General features: G+C 27.3%; 1 protein-coding gene across 2 annotated transcripts in view; it reads right to left on the bottom strand.

Moving 5' to 3' along the window:
- The window catches only part of nemy (cytochrome b561 family member no extended memory), a 239,409-nt gene that overhangs the window by 10,881 nt on the left and 207,042 nt on the right, over nucleotides 1-21,486 (bottom strand). For both annotated transcript variants that reach the window (XM_075381791.1, XM_075381793.1), the window contains exon 4: nucleotides 14,912-15,081. In XM_075381791.1, the coding sequence (XP_075237906.1) occupies nucleotides 14,912-15,081 (170 nt within the window). The remainder of the gene's footprint in view (nucleotides 1-14,911; nucleotides 15,082-21,486) is intronic.

Here is a 21,486-nt window from a genome sequence, read left to right as displayed (position 1 = left end):
AAATATATAAGTAATTTCCAAAATGATCTAAAACAATATATATTCCATGCTAGGAATATGAGGAAAAATAATGTTACTAGGATAGTGAAGTGATCACAGATTCAAGCTTAATATTGTATACATGTTTTCTTATGGGTGTCATATGTGTTAAGCAACTTAGGTATAAGATACACAAGAGTTGATTTCTCTGAGAGTAATGATGTTCACAACATGCTGCTTGGTGAATAAGAATGATGGTGTCACTTACAGAGTAAACATAACCTATATTTAAGTGGGCTTAGCATAATGATATCCAACAGTACATTCATTTCACTGCTTAAGAAAGCAATGAGAAACCATGTCACTCTTTTGTTTTCTCTAGTAAGCGTGGTATAGGATGATTGTTATTCTTTAGAATGGTTATGCCATATCAAAAGCAGCTGTTGTTTCATAACATATTGCCTACTATTGACAGACACTTTTCTGATGGCAGCTAGTTATGTGTACTATCGTAAATCAATATGCTAAGAATACCAAAATTCAGGCAACATTCAATTCTCTATCTCACTAATTTTGTTTACCGCAGTAACTGATTGTGTAAAAATCATTTCCAACAATTATTTCCACGCTAAATCAATTCCGAGTTTAATTATCACCATTAATTTAATTTATTATAAAAATTAGAAAAAGCCAAGTTTTTAGCAATTTTTTTTTAAATTCATGTTTTATGAAAAAAAAATATTTATAAATCTGAAATTTCATGTACTCGTTTATTAAAGCATCATTTTTCATTTGACCAAGTTTTTATTCGATTGAATAATTTGTAAATTGTCAAATTTTTATAATATATATGAATTTTAAGTTGTAATAAATATTTTTTAGAAAGGCAGAATTGTTTTAATTTTAATAATATGAATTTGATTTTGTTTTTTAAAAAGTAAATAAAAATACAGTATAGTTTTCTACAGTTGTGAAGGAATTAATATTATTTTTTTAATGGATAATTCACTATATGAGCTAGATAAATATGTGTAGGACTTTACCAGGATTTGAACTTATGACCTTCCAGATAAAAATGTTGGGATGCTGGCATTATTTAATAGAAAGTTTGGTCTTTTAATTGAATATAAATAGGTGACTGGTTTCCTATTGAATTACATTCTCTACTGGAATATAAATTACTGCATAACTATTCTCAAAATGTATATACTGAATCTGGGCTGATTCTTTTTTTTGTGATTAATTCACCATATAAGTTTGAAGTTTGTGTGCGGGAATATGAAATGAAAATTTTTTAACATATGAAAAATGCCATCTGGCATTCTAATCCCGGACCTTCAGATAAATGGTTGAGACAGTACCACTCCGCCACACAGTAACATCAAAAGTAGTATAAAAAAATAACAAACAAAATTATGCATATGTAGAAGTACTTTTTGCATAGATATCTGAAGTCAAAAAGTAGAAATATTTGGGAGGAGCAGAGGAAAAGGAAGTTTAATCATATTTTCTTAGTCTTACAGGAGAAATGTTTGCTTTTTTATAAAATCATTTTTAACAATTAAAAAATGTTTTCTTTAATAGTAACAAATTTATTTAATAGTAAGTAACCTGTTACTAAAATATTTTTTATACTCATTATTTTCTTAATATACAAATGAAAAAAAAAAAACTAAATTAAATTAATTTTTGATGATGCGTAAATTGATTTTCTTTGCATGTTCTATGGATTAATCCCTTTTTTTCCCAAAGTAAAATTTGTATAATTCATCTGTTTATTACTTCTATCTGATCTCATTTTTATGTCCAACAAATGAATAAGAAGATGTAGATTGTTTTTAATTTTTCCGTGATATAATAAAACAAAAATAAGAAAAAATAGATTAAACTCCTTTTTCCCTAGGGATCGTTCATATATTAAACCACTAACTGCAACTATTTAACGACTAAACTTTATAATATATAATGCAATTTTTTTATGGCGATGGGACTTCATCTTAGCTATAGACTCTTTTTTTTCTGTTTAGCCTCCAGAACCACCGTAAGTTATTACTTCAGAGGATGATATGTATGAATGTAAATGAAGTATAGTCTTGTACAGTCTCAGGTCGACCATTCTTGAGATGTTTGGTTAACTGAACCCCAACCACCAAAGAACACCAGCATCCATGATTTAGTATTCAAATACATATAAAAGTAACTGCCTTTACTAGGTTTTGAATCTTAGAACTCTTGACTTCGAAATCAACTGATTTGCGATGACAAGTTCACCACTAGACCAACCTGGTGGGTTAAATCTTAGCTATAGACTGTAATTTTTTATTGAAAACTTTAATGTAAACATAAATATGTAAAAATGTGCTTAAAAATATCATAACATTTCATTAAAAAATTACGCAAAACTGCTGAATAAAGTATGGATTAATGAACCTATAAAATTCAAAATTTTAATTGGAATATGTTTTTGTTAGATGTTTGGTTTTTAAAAAACCTCAAAAACTCATACCACATTTTTTTTAATCTAATTGTAATTTAACTTAGGATGTTAAGTAAAAATTATATACTCTGTTTTACATAGAAATGATTGTAGATTTTGACAATGTAACAAGGTTTTTTTTTAAATGGTACAATATGTTAAACATACTATAAATCAGAAATTAGTTGGAAAATTACACAGTAAAAAAACAATATAAAGGAGAGCAGAGATTATAATAAGGGAAATAAATGATTAAGGATGAATAGAATACACATAAAAAAATAAATTTAAAATTGGATTAAATTAACCATATAATGAAAAATCATAAAAATCAATGAAATTAAATTGTGAAACAACATGAAATCTTACATATGTCTAACAGATATTAGAAGACATACCAGCTGAAAATATAAAAAAAAACAAGATTAAACAAATATATTTTTATATGCATAATCCAAACACAGAAGCAGTGCAATCTTCAAAGAAAAACTACATTTTGGTGACGATCATGCTGAAATACGCAGTAAATAGCTAAAATGAGAAGAATTATTTATTTTTTGTATAATACATCAACTCATATACTTTTTCAAGGTCAATACTTTTCTACTTTTTTAATATTTGTAACTGAAAATCTTAGATAAAACTCTATTATGGTGAAGTGTAGCATCTTTCATCTGAAAATCCCAGATTCAAATCCTACTAATATTATAATTTAAGACTTCTATAAATTTAATATAATGTATTCCCGTATACAAACCTTTAGGTTTTCTTATAATAATTTAATCATTAAAAAAATATTTATTTAATAATTTATTTATCTGATTTAAACAAAAAATTGGTTTAGAAAGTGATAATAAACTAAACAATTATTAGATTACTGTACTTGATTTTCAAAATGTATTAATCATTTTTTTGATTTATTACTTTGGTCTAGTGGTAAAATCATTGTCAATTAATTAACAGTTGATTGTGGAAGTTCAAATCCTAGGAAAAATAAGCCATTTTTTTATGGCTTTGAATACTAGATAGTGGATAACAGTATACTTTGGTGGTTAGGGTTCAATTAATCACACATCTCAGGAATGGTCAGCCTGAGTCTGTACAAGACCACTTTATTTTTATGTCATACATGATTTCATCTAATTAGGGCATGAGGAGGGTTGCTTACTGTTCATAAGTTGAACAGATTTCAATGTATACATTGGAGAAAAATAAATATAATTTAATAAATTGTGATACTACATGAAAAAAAATTTAAATATTTAAAAAAATGTTTAAATAGATATCAATCTGTGATAATATAATATTAATTCTTTTCTTCTGTTTAGCCTTCAGAACCACCATAAAGTATTACTTCAGAGGATGATATGTATGAATGTAAATGAAGTGTAGTCTTGTACAGTCTCACATCGACCATTCTTAAAATGTGTGGTTAATTTTAACCCAACCACTAAAGAACACCAGTACTTACAAAAAATTTAAATCTAGTATTCATATCCATATAAACGTAAACTGCCTTTACTAGGATTTGAACCTCAGAACTCTTGACGTCAAAATCAGCTCACTGGCAATGATGAGTTCACCACTCGACCAACCCAGTGTGTTAATATAATGTTAATTAATTTAATAATTGATGGTAAAGAAAATTTAATAAATAGTTAAAACAGAATATGGTTGTACCTCATGAGAGTATAAACTAGAAACTAAACTTATTTTAGTTTCTTGTTTCAAATATTTTCTTCGCCAACTATCATAGACAAAAACAAAGCAAAAGAAAAAGAATTGTATCACCTTTGTAAAATTACTAAAAAGAAAAAAACGGGAACCCTTCTAATTGTGCTGTATATCGCCAAACAGTTAACAAAACAACTCCAAAAATGATTAATATGGTATTTTATAGATGTTAGATGTCAAAATCGTCTAATAACAGTCAAAGACAGTCTGATAGAAGAATATCTGTAAGATATTAATGAAAATAACACAACCATTCTTAAAAGTAATAGGCACCTTACGCCAAGCTTGTCAGGAGGAAAATATAATGAAATGATTTTCTCCTTCATTGTTATGTTTCATATCAGCACGTTAGGCCTAAAAGTGCTGTCCATCACATATGTATTAACTGTATATTGAAAATCATTACTTTCAGAGAAATGAAGGCACTTTACAAAATACATCAGCTATATATACCCTCATAATTATAAAACTGATATGTAAAAGATTAGAAGTGATATGTAAACTAACAGTAATATAACTATTTGTGTGGGAAATATTGTATTATATATTTTGTCTTTACTCAGTAGAGGAAATTATAAATATTAGTATGTATTTTTGCAATGAATTTAATTAATAAATTATAAAACTATAAAATTCTTTTATAAAAATTGAATGAAAATTAATTTTTATTTTTTAGTTTAAATATTATTGTTTTATAAGAGACTTTTTGAGTTTTGTTGTTAAACTTGTTTAACATCAAAGATTTTGAATATTCAAGTTGATCACACTCTAAGTTAGCTTGGTGTAAGATCGATTCTATTTATACTATAAATAAATAAAGTAAAATGTATAAAAGCATAAAAATACCTTAAAAACTGTAATGAGTTGACAAAGTGTTACAGAAACAGCAAATTATTTAAGAAAATTAACTAATTCTACATACCAAATAAATACAATATATAAAAAGAATACTAATGTTTACGAGTGGCTTAAGTATAAATATTATGGAAAAAAACCTTTTTTTTAAATTTTGTTTTAAACAAGTCACCCAATGACAAGTTAAATCAGTTAAGATGCCATAACCTAACATTTTTTTGGTAGTTAGGCAACTTGAGGCAGTTGTTTCATCAACATTATGATCAAGATACGTTTATCAAGAATGAAAAGTATATATGATTTTTACTTGAAAAAAAGTAAAAAAAAATATTGTATAAATCCAAAGATGGTATAAATCTGTCTTTGAAGAATTGTATGAAATATTTGTGCCATGTGAATAGTATTAAACCTGACCAGGATTTGAAATCAAAAGGTTCCAAATAGAAGATAAATTTATAATACATGGAATTTGAAAATATATTTTCAGTTTTCAAAAAAAATATTTAAAAGTCTTTATATATATATAATATTTTTATTTATAAGGTTTTTGTCATAAATTTTATACTTAAGGAAAAGAAGGCATGGTGCATAATAAAAGTTTCAGACAAATAAGTAGCTGAAAGAGAAAGTTTTGAAGATTATTATGATTTTTCATAAATATTTACAAATTAAACTATTTAAATTAATTTTATTTTTACCAGATTAAGTTAATTTAATCACTTCATTTTTAACCTTTCTTGAGCAAATGGTTATTTTTTTATATTTTCTATCCTCTTTCTTGTATCTATATTTAACTTTTTTATAACTAACTACTCCTTGATCTACCATTTTATCTTTTTCTTGTTTGTTACTACTTAAAAAAAATAAAAATTCATATTATAAATAATTGTGGGAGATTATTAAAGATGATAAATTAATTTCAATGTATTTTAAAGAAAATTTAATGTTAGGTTAGATTAGATCTTTAAATTTCTTTTTTGTTAAAATTCTTTCAAATTTAATATTTAATAATTTTTACACTTCTAATAATTAAAAAAAATAAATTAAGTAGTAATTATGATACAGTGTTCAAAATATGACACAACCTTATGGGAAAATGAGTAAGTTACAATAGTAGTTGAAAGTGGCCTCCATTATACGATTCACATAATTAAATACAACATTGCATGCTCTTAAACACATGTTGTAAAGTTTATTGAGGAATTGCAGTGACACTTAGTTCAACTTTGCTCTGCATTTCAGGAATGGTGTGAGGATGAGTTTTGTAAGCAGCATCCTTAATGTATCCCCACAAGAAAAGGTCAGAAGGGGATGAATCAGGAGACTAAGGGTGTCACACAACCCGTTTGAAATCACTTTTCCATGAAAACAATGATCCAAGAAAGTCATAGTGTTGGCTATTTGAGCAGTAGCATGTTCCTGATGAAAACACGTGTACTCAAGCTGGTCTACAGATATAATGTTTACAAATTGTTGCACCATCCGTATGTAGCGCTCACTGTTCACTGTGGCAAGAAAGAATGTCATGAAGATTCACCTACGTGATATTGCACATAAACAGCAACTTTTTGTCTGTGCAGTTGATGTGAAATTTTGTTGTACTAATGAGATTAATACATTGTGGAATTTTTGCACACCAAATGTGTGAATTCTTTGCATTCACATATCCATCAAGGTGGAACCATGCCTCATTAGACCAAAACCAGTCATTGGGTTCTTCTTCATCTGGTATTACAGAAAACATGAACCGCTGATAGAAAGCTACATGTTTTCCAGTGTCTGCAGGTAACAACTCATGAACAACTTGATTTCTGTAAGGATACATCTTTAAACAGTTGCGCAATGTCGTGTGAGTACTACCAACAGAGAGACTAGACTGGTTGGATAGGTGTCGCGTAGACATCTTGGGACTAACAGAATTTGCAACTTGCATGCGTTGATCAACTTTTTTAGTTTTAGCACTTTCGTTCAACCACTTTTGGCTGCATCTGCCACATTCCCTGTCTCTTCGTACTTGTCATACAGCCTCGTGATAGAGGACTTGTTTAGTACACCACAACTTACTTTTCTGTGAAGGCATTCTGGATCTGGGCGTAACTGACATATCTAATGTATTGGGAAACAATAAATATTCTCTGCTACATTGTGTTCCCCATTTTTCCTGAATTAAACATGCAACAAAAAAAGGAAATATTCTTCCATAAGGTTGTATAACTTTTTGAACACTCTGTATTTATTCTAATTAAATAATTAATTCACTATTTTTTAAAAATAATGTGATTAAAATTACTATGTTACTTCATAAACAGATAGTTTTTTGTTAGTTGTTTTATTTCATTAAAATGGAGTGAGTATTTCAGAATGTAAATTTCTCGGTTACAATTTACGGTAAAATTTACTAATTTTACCGTAAATAAATGATTCATGAAAAAAAAAAGATGTTTAAAATATAGATAAAAAGAACATTTTATCCATGAATAACATTGAATAAATAATAATAATAACAAAAAGTATAACAGTCCTTTTATAACAATAAAAAATAAAAAAAATATATAAAAAAATAGTACATCAATAAGAACTCTGCTCAAAAGATGCGCTCTATCGAGCAAAAATAAAAATACTCTGAACCATAGCAATGTGTACAAAATCAAATTTGTCATGGTTGAAGTCTTTATGTATTATTATATAAAACCTTTTATAAAAAAAAAAGGAGAAAAGAATGATTATTTTAAAAATAAAATCATACTTAAAAAAATATCGAATCAAAACAAAAGTAAAATTATGACAATTATAGATCTCTTATTATTAAGAATGAACGACAAGAAAATTTATTATCAGTTTAACAAAGAACATGCATGTTACGTATTATGTAACATATTATAGTTGTCGGCAACCTAACTATAATAAAGTCACTTTATATAATTACATGACCTTAAAGTAAGATCTCATACAAGGCCTAATACTAAAGATTAAGAACTAAGCAGTCTTTTGTTGCCTTTTTCACTAAGCCAAAAACAAGTTTTATATCTGTACTCCAAGTCCACCAAAACACAGGTGATATTCAGCTCTATTAGTGACATCTTTCTTGTGCTCACTAATGGGATTAGCTACATAGATACTATTCATCTCCGTTTAAGATATTAATAGTGTAAAATAAAATATTAATTAATATTTTCTACCATGAAACAGTGCATTATATATAATATTATAATATTAATGCCTGTATAATTAATATTTTCCTAATACTCAATTAGGCAAATGGAAAAAAAAATACATTTAAATTTTCTTTTTAAATGTAATTCCATTATAAAGTGGATCTTTTCAGTTTAATGTATAATAAAAGGTTAAACTATGTTAAAATTCCTTAATGAAAATCCTAAATAGAAAAAAATATTTAAAAAATATAATTAGTAATTATTTTCCTATTTCTAACTTATACGAGACAAAACTTTGCATTACATCAATTAATCAAAGCAATACATACATATCATTTATAAAAATAGAATTGTAATAGTAATATAAAAAATAAAATATAAATAAAAATTACTGTGCAAAAATATTTAAATAATAATAAGAATTAAAAAAACAAAATCTAAACATATAAAATAATAAAAAAAAATTATATAATATAAAATCAAAGCACAGCCTAAACAGGAAATCAAAATAATAAATAACAAATTATAAAATAATAGAAGGAACAACAGTGCTTATAATAAATACAATAATAAAACAATAAAGAAAAAACAAATAATTAAAAAAAATAATAATTAGAGGTCTGCTTCGATAGAGACGAGTGTTCGACCATGATATTTCATTATATCACCACGAGTTAACATATAACTGACGGTAATTCCTGTTGATACAAGTACAACAGCAATGATATTCATAATTAAAGATTCTGTTGGTAATACTTCATACGAATTACTGAAATAGTAAAAAATTAAAAAAACACAAAACGAAACAGATAAAAAATAAATAAAAATAAAAAGTTTATTATAATATAATACAAAATTACTGATTAAAATAATAGTAACATATATTACGTAGAAACATTATGTTTATAATATTATATATATATATATATTTTTTTTTTTTAATGAATGATTTACCACACAAGTTTGAAGCTTATGTGCTGGAATAAAAAATTAACATTTTTGGGCATGTGAAATTTTCATGCCTGATCAGGATGCAAACCCAGGACTTCTGGATGAAAGACTTCGCCATGGAGGTCGATGGAATGCTAATATTGAATAGAATATTAGAAACATGCTCTTGTAGATAAAAAAGTATTTTTTTTTAACATGAAAAAAATGAATTTAACTAAATAAAACAAGATGAACATAAATAATTTTAAAAAAATTTTATATTTAAACAATTGGAAAGTATTTTACTTTCCATTTTAATAAAATGGAAAGTATGATGATCATATCAAAAATGGGTGTCAGGTTTTTTAGCAAATCTTTATGTTTTAGGGTGCAACTAATTTATATAGACCAAAAAACAAATATATGTATATACACGTGTATATCTCAGGATTAATCAAATCGATCTTTAAATATTTCTATACATGTTGTATTGTTCATATTAATTTTTTTCAAAATTCATTAAGGGGGTGGGGAAAATAAAAAAAATAACAACTTTGATTTTCTACAGAGACAATTTAGAGAAAACTTCATAACAGCAAATTTGTTAATGACAATGCACATATAAATAATCCAAGAAATCATTTTTCAAGAAAACATCGTCACCTGTAAATATTAAAATATATGTTTTTTTATTCTTTTCCTCTAAATCCATTTGGTTTAAAATAAAAACAAAAAAAATTTCAAAAGTATACACTTCATATATAAAGCTATCACGAAATGACTATAATTTTTTTAAATTACAGACCCTGGACCTAAAATGCAGAAACATTATTTTTGAAAATTTTCTTTTTCCTATTTTAACCTTTATATTGAAGGTCGTGCTAGATTTAGAGAAAACTTTATTTATGCACATTTGTTAAGCTTATTTGTAAACCTATATATGAGTATTTTTAGAAAAAATTATTCCCCATCTCTAAAAAAATATTCTTTTTTTTGTTTTTTGCCTCTAATTCTCTTTTATTTTAAGTTATTGTTCACAGGAATGTTAGATGTCTTTGCTTTGCGTGACAGAAACCATAGTCATCTGTTAGGGTTTTATTAAAAGCAGTTTGTAAGTGGAAGATAGAAAACGGTTCGTGTAATTCTTCTTAAGTAGGGCCACTATCCGACTAAGTATATGACAGCCACCAAATGGTGCATGATGGCTAACGCAATATCCATGGTATCTTTGTGGGAAAGGAGAAGGCTGTAAGAAGGAAGATGATAATTTATGGGTAGTTATATTATTAATGATCAATTAATATAGGGATTCAGGTATTTATTATCTTATCCAAGACGAAAAGGTGTTAGTATCAACGTTATAATTCTATTAACTTATTAGAGGTGGGTATAAGTTAAATTAAATCTTTGTAATTGCTTCTTTTGGAGACTCAGAATGCTCGTTATACAAATGATATTGTTAATTAACCCCCTAATGATCAAAATTCAACCCCAAAAAAGGGTAACGAAAGTAGAACTCCAGTGACAACTCAGGTGTTTAAATTCAGATAAAAAGCAACTATAAATAATGTTTATTAACCCACTGGATTGGTCTAGTGGTAAAACTCGTCATTATAAATCAGGTGATTTCAAAATCAAGAGTTCTTGGGTTCAAATACTAGCTTGAGGATACCAGTGATTGGGTTTCAATTGACTATATCTCTCAGGCATGGTCAGCCTGTGTGTACAAGACTACACGTCATTTATGAACATGAACAAGGGATGCAACTGCATAAGAGCCCTGAATCCAGAAAGCTGCATTGTCGTGTGTGTGTGTGTGTGTGTGTGTATGTATGTATGTATGTATGTATGTATGTATGTATGTGTGTGTGTGTGTGTGTGTGTGTGTGTGTGTGTGTGTGTGTGTGTGTATGTATGTATGTATGTGTGTGTGTGTGTGTGTGTGTGTGTGTGTGTGTGTGTGTGTGTGTGTGTGTGTGTGTGTGTGTGTGATGATTGATTAGTATATAATTTTTATGTATTCATACATTTCGTAATCTTTTAGTGTAAGATGTAGTCCTTCATTTTATATTGGAATATCCAAATCAATTTTTCAACAGTTAGTAATTATTGATAAAATGCCTAGTATTTAAATATTTGTACAATTTGTTCTACTATTAAAATTTTTTAAATCAATAAAAAAGTTACTTCTTAACTTTTATCCTCTTTAATAAATAACAATTATTATTAATTTTGTCTTTAATTATACTAAATTTTTCTTATATTATATTGATTAATTTGGATATTTGCTGCAAAAATGATTACTTTTCCTCAAGAAATTAATAGCCTATTGAGAACAAACACGGGGATTCTAAAATAATAATCTTGCTCATTCATGGAATTGTGTGACACAAATATTTAACTGAAATAAAATTTGAAATATTTAAATCCAAACATATACCTGCAGTAGACAATTTTCTTCAATTTATTTAATGTAATGTGGTAAAAAATAATTTGAATTTACCCATGAGTAATAAATCCAATTTCAAAGTCATTCTGCTCCTCAGATTACTTTTAAAATGCAGGTTTAAATTGAGCTAAGCTACTGAGTAACTATTTGCAGATGTGGAAAAAGCATTTGTCAATGTAGACTGGAATAAAATTATTAACATTTTAAGAAAAACTTAGAACTTAAATATGGGAAAAGAAAATTTATTTTATAATTTATGCAAGAATTAAGGGTCGTTTGATGTTATCCTCTCCCTAGTTTGTCAAACATCATTATTCTATGATTTATATTACATTTATTGTTGAACATATAAATAAATGACAATATTAATGAATTTATAACTCAAGTTCATGCTCATTCCTGCCTAAGTTGTCTGTCCTCAACAAGAGGGTCGGTACGATTATGATTATAACGTTAGATTTTAGCAAGCATGTTCATACTTGACTGATTATGTCATTGTACTGCAGATACTGTTATTTGGATTGTTTGATGTTTATTTTTAAAATTACTTCAGTATATTATAGTTAACCAAGGGTTGTATTGTTATTGTCCAAGAATTGTATTGTTATTATACTGTTGTAAATTTGGTATCATTACGGATGTTTTCAAGAATGTTTTATTATTTTTTTTAAAATGTAAAGTAACAATCTGAGAATTTTAAAAATATTTTTTCCGAAATGTTAGTGTAATATTTTGGGCAGAAATATGCACAAAATAAATGGAAGGAGGGAATAAACAGAGGGCAACTGAATTAAGTAGGAAGTTATAAAGAAAAATTGGCTTTGATTCAGAAAGAAGTGAGACAAAAATACAGTTTATCCACCCTATTTTTTTCAACTTATAAAAACAAGTGGTATTAGAATTGAAGAAAAATTTTGAGATTAATGAAACTATATAAACAAAAAAAAAAATTTTATTGATGATATTGTTTTTTTGACAAAACCAAAGAATGTTTAGAAAAAGTACTAAATTGTGTTTATTTGATAAAACATCAGTCTGAAAAATAAATGAATATGAATAAAACAAAAGTAATAAAATGTGATAGAAAAGGAGATAATGAAAAATTAAGTATTAAAATAGAGGGAGAATTAGAAGAATTTTGGGTACTTACGTATTAATGCCACCGCAGCTACAGCTTTATTTAAAACCAAAGTAGTCAATAGGATTTCGGTAGAAAATGGGCCGAAATAGAGTTTAACATAAATAAATAAATATTTATTTTATACATATAATTTAACCTGGGTTTAATTTAAAACTGGTGTGTAATATTTATGGAAAAGGGGAATTTCTGTCAGACTTCAAAAAAAGTGTTATAGTCATGATACCAAAGAAAGCAGGGGCAGATAAATGTGAAGAATACAGAACAATTAGTTTAACTAGTCGTGCATCAAAAATCTTAACTAGAATTCTATACAGAAGAATTGAGAGGAGAGTGGAAGAAGTGTTAGGAGAAGACCAATTTGGTTTCAGGAAAAGTATAGCGGCAGGGGAAGCAATTTTAGGCCTCAGATTAATAGTAGAAGGAAGATTAAAGAAAAACAAACCAACATACTTGGCGTTTATAGACCTAGAAAAGGTATTCGATAACGTAGACTGGAATAAAATGTTCAGCATTTTAAAAAAATTAGGGTTCAAATACAGAGATAGAAGAACAATTGCTAACATGTACAGGAACCAAACAGCAACAGTAATAATTGAAGAACATAAGAAAGAAGCCGTAATAAGAAAGGGAGTCCGACAAGGATGTTCCCTATCTCCGTTACCTTTTAATCTTTACATGGAACTAGCAGTTAATGATGTTAAAGAACAATTTAGAGTTGGAGCAACAGTACAAGGTGAAAAGATAAAGATGCTACGATTTGCTGATGATATAGTAATTCTAGCCAAGAGTAAAAAGGATTTAGAAGAAACAATGAACGGCATAGATGAAGTCCTACGCAAGAACTATCGCATGAAAATAAACAAGAACAAAATAAAAGTAACGAAATGTAGTAGAAATAACAAAGATGGACCACTGAATGTGAAAATAGGAGGAGAAAAGAATATGGAGGTAGAAGAATTTTGTTATTTGGGAAATAGAATTACTAAAGATGGACGAAGCAGGAGCGATATAAAATGCCGAATAGCACAAGCGAAACGAGCCTTCAGTAAGAAATATAATTTGTTTACATCAAAAATTAAATTAAATGTCAGGAAAAGATTTTTGAAAGTATATGTTTGGAGTGTCGCTTTATATGGAAGTGAAACTTGGACGATCGGAGTATCTGAGAAGAAAAGATTAGAAGCTTTTGAAATGCGGTGCTATAGAAGAATGTTAAAAATCAGATGGGTGGATAAAGTGACAAATGAAGAGGTATTGCGGCAAATAGATGAAGAAAGAAGCATTTGGAAAAATATAGTTAAAAGAAGAGACAGACTTATAGGCTACATATTAAGGCATCCTGGAATAGTCACTTTAATATTGGAAAGACAGGTAGAAGGAAAAAATTGTGTAGGCAGGCCAAGTTTGGAATATGTAAAACAAATTGTTAGGGATGTAGGATGTAGAGGGTGTACTGAAATGAAACGACTAGCACTAGATAGGGAATCTTGGAGAGTTGCATCAAACCAGTCAAATGACTGAAGACAAAAAAAAAAAAAAATTAACCAAACTTAACCTACGCTCGCTAACCTTGACTAATTAACACCATAATTTTTTGACTATTTATTAAATAAATTCAGTAACTACAATTATTTATCATTTAAATAATCAAATTGCAATTGCAGATATCAAAAGTAGTTAGGTACAAACAAGGAAAGCTTTCATGCAAAAAAGAAATCTACTAGTAACAGATATAATTCTATGAATTACAAAGAAATTCTTGAAACTATTTGTATTGTACCTAACATTTTATGGCAGTAAATCATAATAAATAATAAAAAAACAGTTAAAGAAAAGAAAATGGGCATTTGAAATGCAATTCTATAGAAGGATGTTGAAAATTTTAGTTCAAAAAAATTTTAAATGAAGAGGTCTCAAAACTAAAAAAATATTTAACAAGATATATGCAGGGTAAATTAATTTGGCAGAGAAAGATGTCTTGAAGGGTAAACTCTATAAAGGAAGAAAAATTTGAGTGCATAAAACCAATGATTAAGATTATAGGATGTATCAAATATGATTTTAATAAAAGATTTCAAAGGACAGAAAGGAATGAAGAATTAAATTAAAACCATCAGCTAACTGATGACTCTAAGAAAACAAAAATGTACATCTAATTTAAAAAAATTAAAAAAGAACAAACTTGTTCTCACCCAAACTGATGCATAACTTTTTCAGTTAATCCAGTCAAACATGTCGCAACAGCAAGCATAAATGTAGTTGTACCAAAACTAGCATGTATTGGAACTAAAGATGCTCTAAAAGCTGCAGTTGCACCTTCACAGCACAGAAGGACAAGAAAACTGAAGAACCCAACAACAAACTGAAAAATAACTTCAATTAGTAAATTATTAGTTAATAAATAATATTCTAGCTATTTATTTTAAAAAATATACCTGTAAAAATAAGATTCAAGATAAATAAAAAATTACAGAATATTAAAAAGAGAAAATAATCCTCTTCTTCACCGATGATTACATAAAAAATAAAAAAACTTTAATAATACTATTAATAGTATTATGATGTTCAAGCTAATTCAAAAAGAATCCAACAGATGGTGTTGGAATTTTTAATAACTATAAATTTATAATTTATTACTCATTAAAGTTTTGAGAGTGTAAACATGTATGCATTAACTGAACTTTGTAAACTTTGATGGATAATATGAGTACTCTTAATACATAAAAAAGTTCAAAAATAATAATCTAGTTGGGATTCATTTAAACAAAACCTCTAAACATTTATATATGCAAACGAATTAATGATAGTTATGATTTTATCTTATTAACAATTAATCATGTTCTACAAGGTAAAACAGCTTATTAATGAACAATTGAAAAAACCTAATTATATTAATCTTTATGTAAATTAGAATAGAATTAATAAATTATAAGTTAGTTTACTTTAATCTTAAATTTATATATTTTTTTGTTTATTATATGAATAATTTGAAGATAATAGAAGATTATATGCTATTGAATAGAGTAATTTGAAGAAATAAAGTCATAAATTTTAAACATTTGAGTTAAATAAAGAACTTAATAGAATATATAGCAAATGAAAGTGTTTATAGTGCAAATTAATTAGCAAATATCAATTAAAACATAATAAATAAATTTATAAAATTAAAAGAGATAACATTAAAAATAATTTTTATATCCGTTTAAATCAATTCAATTCATTTGCACAATCCACATAAAAATTACTATTGTATAGTTAAATATTTGTAATTTTAATAAATAAATCTAAAAGAAGAAAAATTAAATTTTTATTCAATAAATAGAAAGGTTAGGTATCTCATTAAAAATTTTAAATGTTGCGTTGAGATAACATCACAAAAAATAAAGGGACAGACATTGTGTCAGTCCTTAGGCTTAATGATTTGAACTAAATTACACAGATTATATTACAACATATCATCAATTTAATACAATTTGTAGCCATCATTATAAAATCTTAGTTAAAATGTTTTTCAAAGAATTCTATTCTAAATTACTCTAACAAAAGAAATTATTTAAAATTAATTAAAAGAAACATAATACTTTCAAATGAGAATAACCAATCTTTAAAAGGTTTCAAAAATGTTATCTCTCTTGAACAAGGTGTAAAAAGGCTAAGCAATTGATTAAAGATTTTTACATGTTTAAAAATGTCTGAAAGCTTCATTATTGGCTTGAATTTTATTGATATGGTTTTGTAACCTTAATCTACTAAAATGTACATTTAAATTATCCTTTAATTGCAGACTTCTGATATAAAAAATTTATAGTACTTCATACAGTCATAAATGTCTAAAAGGAAGAAGAGTATTAGATTGCAAAAGAAAAGGAATGCATGTTCAGATCTTTGAACACCAACAACCCAATTAGACGCACTTATTTTTTTTTGAGCAATGAAATTGATTTGTCATTGGAGTACTAAGTTACTCCCTAGCAGTAAATACTGTACTGAAGGTTTGAGTGAATAATACAAAAGTACAAAAGAATTTACTAATGGAAGACAACTGACACATTTATAATACATTCTCTTATCATACGAAGATCTATCTCTCAAAGAAAAATAAATGTATTTAGTTTTCAAACACAGAGTTAATTTATTAAAGGTAAATCATATATTAATGAATCAAGATCATGTTGCATGTCTTGTTTTAATTGCTCAGAAGTTGTAAACTTATAATACACAGTCGTATCATTGGCAAAACAACTTAAAAACCCTTGAAAGAACTGGAGAATAAATTATTAATAAATACTAGAAAAAAAATAGATCCAAGGACAGACCCTGGGGAACTCCACAAATTACAATGTCACTTAACTAAAAGCATGTATTGATCTTTGATATTTACACATGAACTCTTTCAATTAAAAAAAGTTTTAAACCATTCCAAAGTTATTACTCTAAAACCTGATTCCAACAAATAAGATGGTAAAATATTATGGTCTACCGAATCAAATGCTTTCGTAATGTCTACAAATAAATCTCCTACAGAATTTTTCTCATTTAGACCTTTTTATATTGCGGATAGCAATTTTAATAATGTTGATTTGCCTTCAATAAAGCCAAATTAATTTAATGAAAAAAATTGTATAAGCTGAAAAAACTTAAACATCTTTTTTCATTATTTTCTCAACTATCTTTGAGAAAACTAAAAAGCAAGGATATCGGTTTAATTGTTTAAATTTAAAGAATTCCCCTTTTTGAACAAAGGAATGACTACTGCAGATTTTAAGACATGGAGAATTTTCCACTTTCAAAACTCAGGTTAATCAAAAAAGACCACAACTGGAGAAAATATCCTTAACTTTTTTTATAGTAAATGCTTTAATACCATAAATCCCTGAGGATTTATTTAACTTTAAACCTTTTATAACCAAAGCTACTTCTTCTACACATGTAGGAGAAAAATAGAAAGAATTTCATGTACGAGTTTTTGGGAAAAGTAATTGATACCTATTTTCATCCACAATAACCAAGGAATCGTCTAATAAGCGTACCTATCACAATTTAATTTATTTGCCCCCTACTCTAATATATTATTAATTGTTTGCCATTACTTCTTTACATTATTTTTATTTTTTTTGAAAGTTTGAGTAACTGTTTTTTTCTACTTTCAATATTCTTTTTTAGACGTTCACTATAAGTTTTAAAAATAACTCTGTAACCTTTTATCGTCAAATCTTTTTGTTAACTATCTTGTACTTCTGCATTGTTGCCTCCATATAAGTTGTCTGTCATCTAAGGTTTCAACATATTTTGTTTTTGAACAAACTAATTAATTTCTGTAGCCTCTTTTAACAGTCTTTTAAGAGAATTAACGTATCAAATAACTGAAAAGCAATATCTATATAGTATAGTACAAAAGAATTATATAAATTAATAAATATCAAATGTAATTATAATACTTATTACAAAGGAAGAGTTATAAAATACAGAGAATAGAATACAGAGAATAAAATGGTAAAAAAATTTATATAAGAATATTAAACAAAAATATAACATCACTTTCAGGATATTTACAAGTATTTAAATAAAATAAGAATAAAATCTAATTACACTCATCATATTAGAGATAACAAAAGAATTTTTTTAATCTAGAAAACATTTAGATTTTAAAAACCAATACAAATGTTTAAATTCCTTACTCTCAAAAATAATAGACATAATAAAAAAACAGCAACAAAAATATAATTAATGAACAAGTAAAATTAAAACAATAAGTTTGGATTAGGCAATTAACACATCTAATTAAAATGATTCATTTAAATTTAAAAATATATATTCTCAATTATAGAATGTATAATTCATTTTATATCGGTAATTAAAAGGGTATTTACCATTCTGGATTATCTACCTATTTTTAATATTTTAACTCTTTTTAATGCAAAATTAAATGTAGAGCAAAAAAATCAGTAAAGAATTGGTTTATCTCCTTGATTTGCCAGTCTGGCTATCGAATGCTTCGGTTTCTACCCTCAGCTGTACATTAGTATATATATATATATATATATGTATACATTAAGTATACAAATAAAAAGGTTGGCAACACAGTTGTAGGCCTTTGGCACCAGGCAGCTTTTTTCTGATGCACGGCTTACACACAATACACTCAGTTAAAAATATTAATCATTTTATTTAAATAAATTTTTGTTTGTTTATTTAATTCAATGATTCTAACTAAAGTGCATTGTATATACCATATTCACGCAGGTGTGGCAGTACTAGTGGCGGCCACTTAAAATACTTTTTTACACTTTAAATATTATTCATTTACTTAATTCTACTGCTCACCTGTGACGTTAAAACATAACTGGTGATGGAGGCTAAACAAAAAAAAAGAAAGATGACTACAGCGGCTGTATGTCAGTGTTACAATAGTGCTCCTTGTGTGTGAGAGGAGGTAATAATGACACACTGTACGCACTTTAGCCACTAGTTTAGAGCTTTTTTTGGGGTGAGGGTGTGATTTTGAAAATAGTTTTTGGAAATATTATTGTTGTCTAATTGTTAACAAATGTGCCTAAGAAAATAAGACCTTAATTAGGTGAAATCTCAAGATATTAAGAGTGACCTTGTTCTACAGCCTCATCCCCTTGACATTTTAAGGTGAAATTTAATAACATCAATGTCCCATATATAGACGTAATCTGATCAACTTTGGTCAAAATCAGTCAGTTCTGGAGATATAAGGTGATTTAGAGGCCGACACACTGAAAGCCAAACACACATGCGTACATACGAAGATCCGGAAAATTTCTATCTGGTTTTTGGATTCTTTAGGTGTCAAAACATCAAGATCTGGGTGAAAACTGCATATGCCCAAATTGGACCAATTACCATACTTTCTTTTCTATAGCTACAGCTCTGCTATAGCACTAAAGTAAAAATTATATAAAAATGTTATTCTACTCTTTAAGTAAAATTTTGAAATTCAAAACTCATGTGGCTATATCTCCCCACCCTCTTGATTGGTTGTAATCAAAATTAAATGGCACCAGTGAACCATATTCATAAGTTATCATATGAAATTTCATAAAAATTGGTTTATCCGATCTGAAAACATCAACTAAAACAATAACTGATATACAATAGTCAAAAATGTTTGCTTACCATCCCATTCCTGAATAAAATTGCTAAAATACATAACTAAAGTCTCATACTAATGTAATGAAATCATTTAATTACTACAAGAATATGGCTTGAATTCAGAAACAACAAATAAAGGTTTTTAAAGACTAAACACATCAGAAAGTATCTAAGAGTATTAATTTTTTGGGGAAAAAAATTTTCTTACCCTTTGGGTAAAATTTTGAGTTATAGGAACTGTAAGATCTGTACCTCTCTATTTTGTTGACTTAATTGTGAACAAAATTATATTGCATCAAATTCCTCACATATGCAAAATTTCATCCAAATCAACTAATTCCCAATCTGGTCAAGTAAAAATTATGACAACTTATATACATGCGTATACATTCTTCTGCAATTTTTTAATGTTAAATTATGTTTTTTGGTTAAAGGGGATCATGAAATGACAAGATCTATAAGAAACCCTAGAATAAAAAATTTGATTGAAAAAAAAGAAGATATATCTATATAAACAAAAATGTAAATGTTTTTTGTTCAAAATCTTAAACTTTGAAATTTTTGACACAACGTTGCATTTGAATACGCGCGTGTTTTTATGTACCTACTATATATATACCTATGTTGTCACACCTGTGACTGGTAAAACATACTTTTTTTTTAAAAACAGCGCTATCTGTTGGATTATAACAACAGATATATATCTTGCTTATATATATATCTTGCTTTTACGTCATAAAAGCAAGATACACTATACTAAACATTTTATTTCATTTCAATGTTTCTGATATGTGTGTCCGCTATAAACTAAAAAACTACTGATTCAATTTAATCACAGGGAAAAAGGGAGAAAGGGAAAAATCAAAAAAGGTAAAAGGGAAGAAGGTAAAACAGGGGAGGGGAAGGAAATGGAAAGGAGAGAGGAGGAAAAAGAAATGGGGAAAGGGTAAGGGAATATGGTAAAAAAGAAAATGAGAAAAATTAAAATGGGAAAGGAAAAGGGGGAAAAGGAAAGGGAGAAAAGGGAAATGGGAGAAAGGGTAAAAGGGAAAGGTTAAATTTTGTGAAGTTCCGTAATGTTCATTTTGTTAATGTTTTATCAAACTTTCAATTGTGTTCATTTAATCTATATATATATATATATATATATATATAACTCAAATCTAGGAATAGCAAAGCATTGCCAGGCCTGCTACACACACACACACACACACACACACACACACACACACACACACACACAATAATTTCATTTAGAATACTGCATAGATAAAAGAAAGTTTATCAAAATAAACTATTATAAATTTTCCATTATTATTTATAATTAAATGTGTATATATATAAATTTAGATAAATTTTATTTTTAAGTAAGTGTGATGGAATAAATATTTTAACAGTGAAAATAAATTTAGGTAGTATATGTTTGGACCACCAAACAGGGTTGGTCTAGTGGTGAAAGCGTCTTCCCAAATCAGCTGATTTGGAAGTCAAGAGTTCCAGCGTTCAAGTCCTAGTAAATGCATTACTGTTATATGGATTTGAATACTAATCGTAGATACCGGGGTTCTTTGGTGCTTGGGTTTCAATTAACCACACATCTCAGGAATGGTCGAACTGAGAATGTACAAGACTACACTTCATTTACACT

Source organism: Lycorma delicatula, chromosome 13 (assembly GCF_047948215.1).
Source record: "Lycorma delicatula isolate Av1 chromosome 13, ASM4794821v1, whole genome shotgun sequence".
Lineage (NCBI taxonomy): Eukaryota > Metazoa > Arthropoda > Insecta > Hemiptera > Fulgoridae > Lycorma > Lycorma delicatula.
This window is presented reverse-complemented; position numbering and strand designations above follow the sequence as displayed.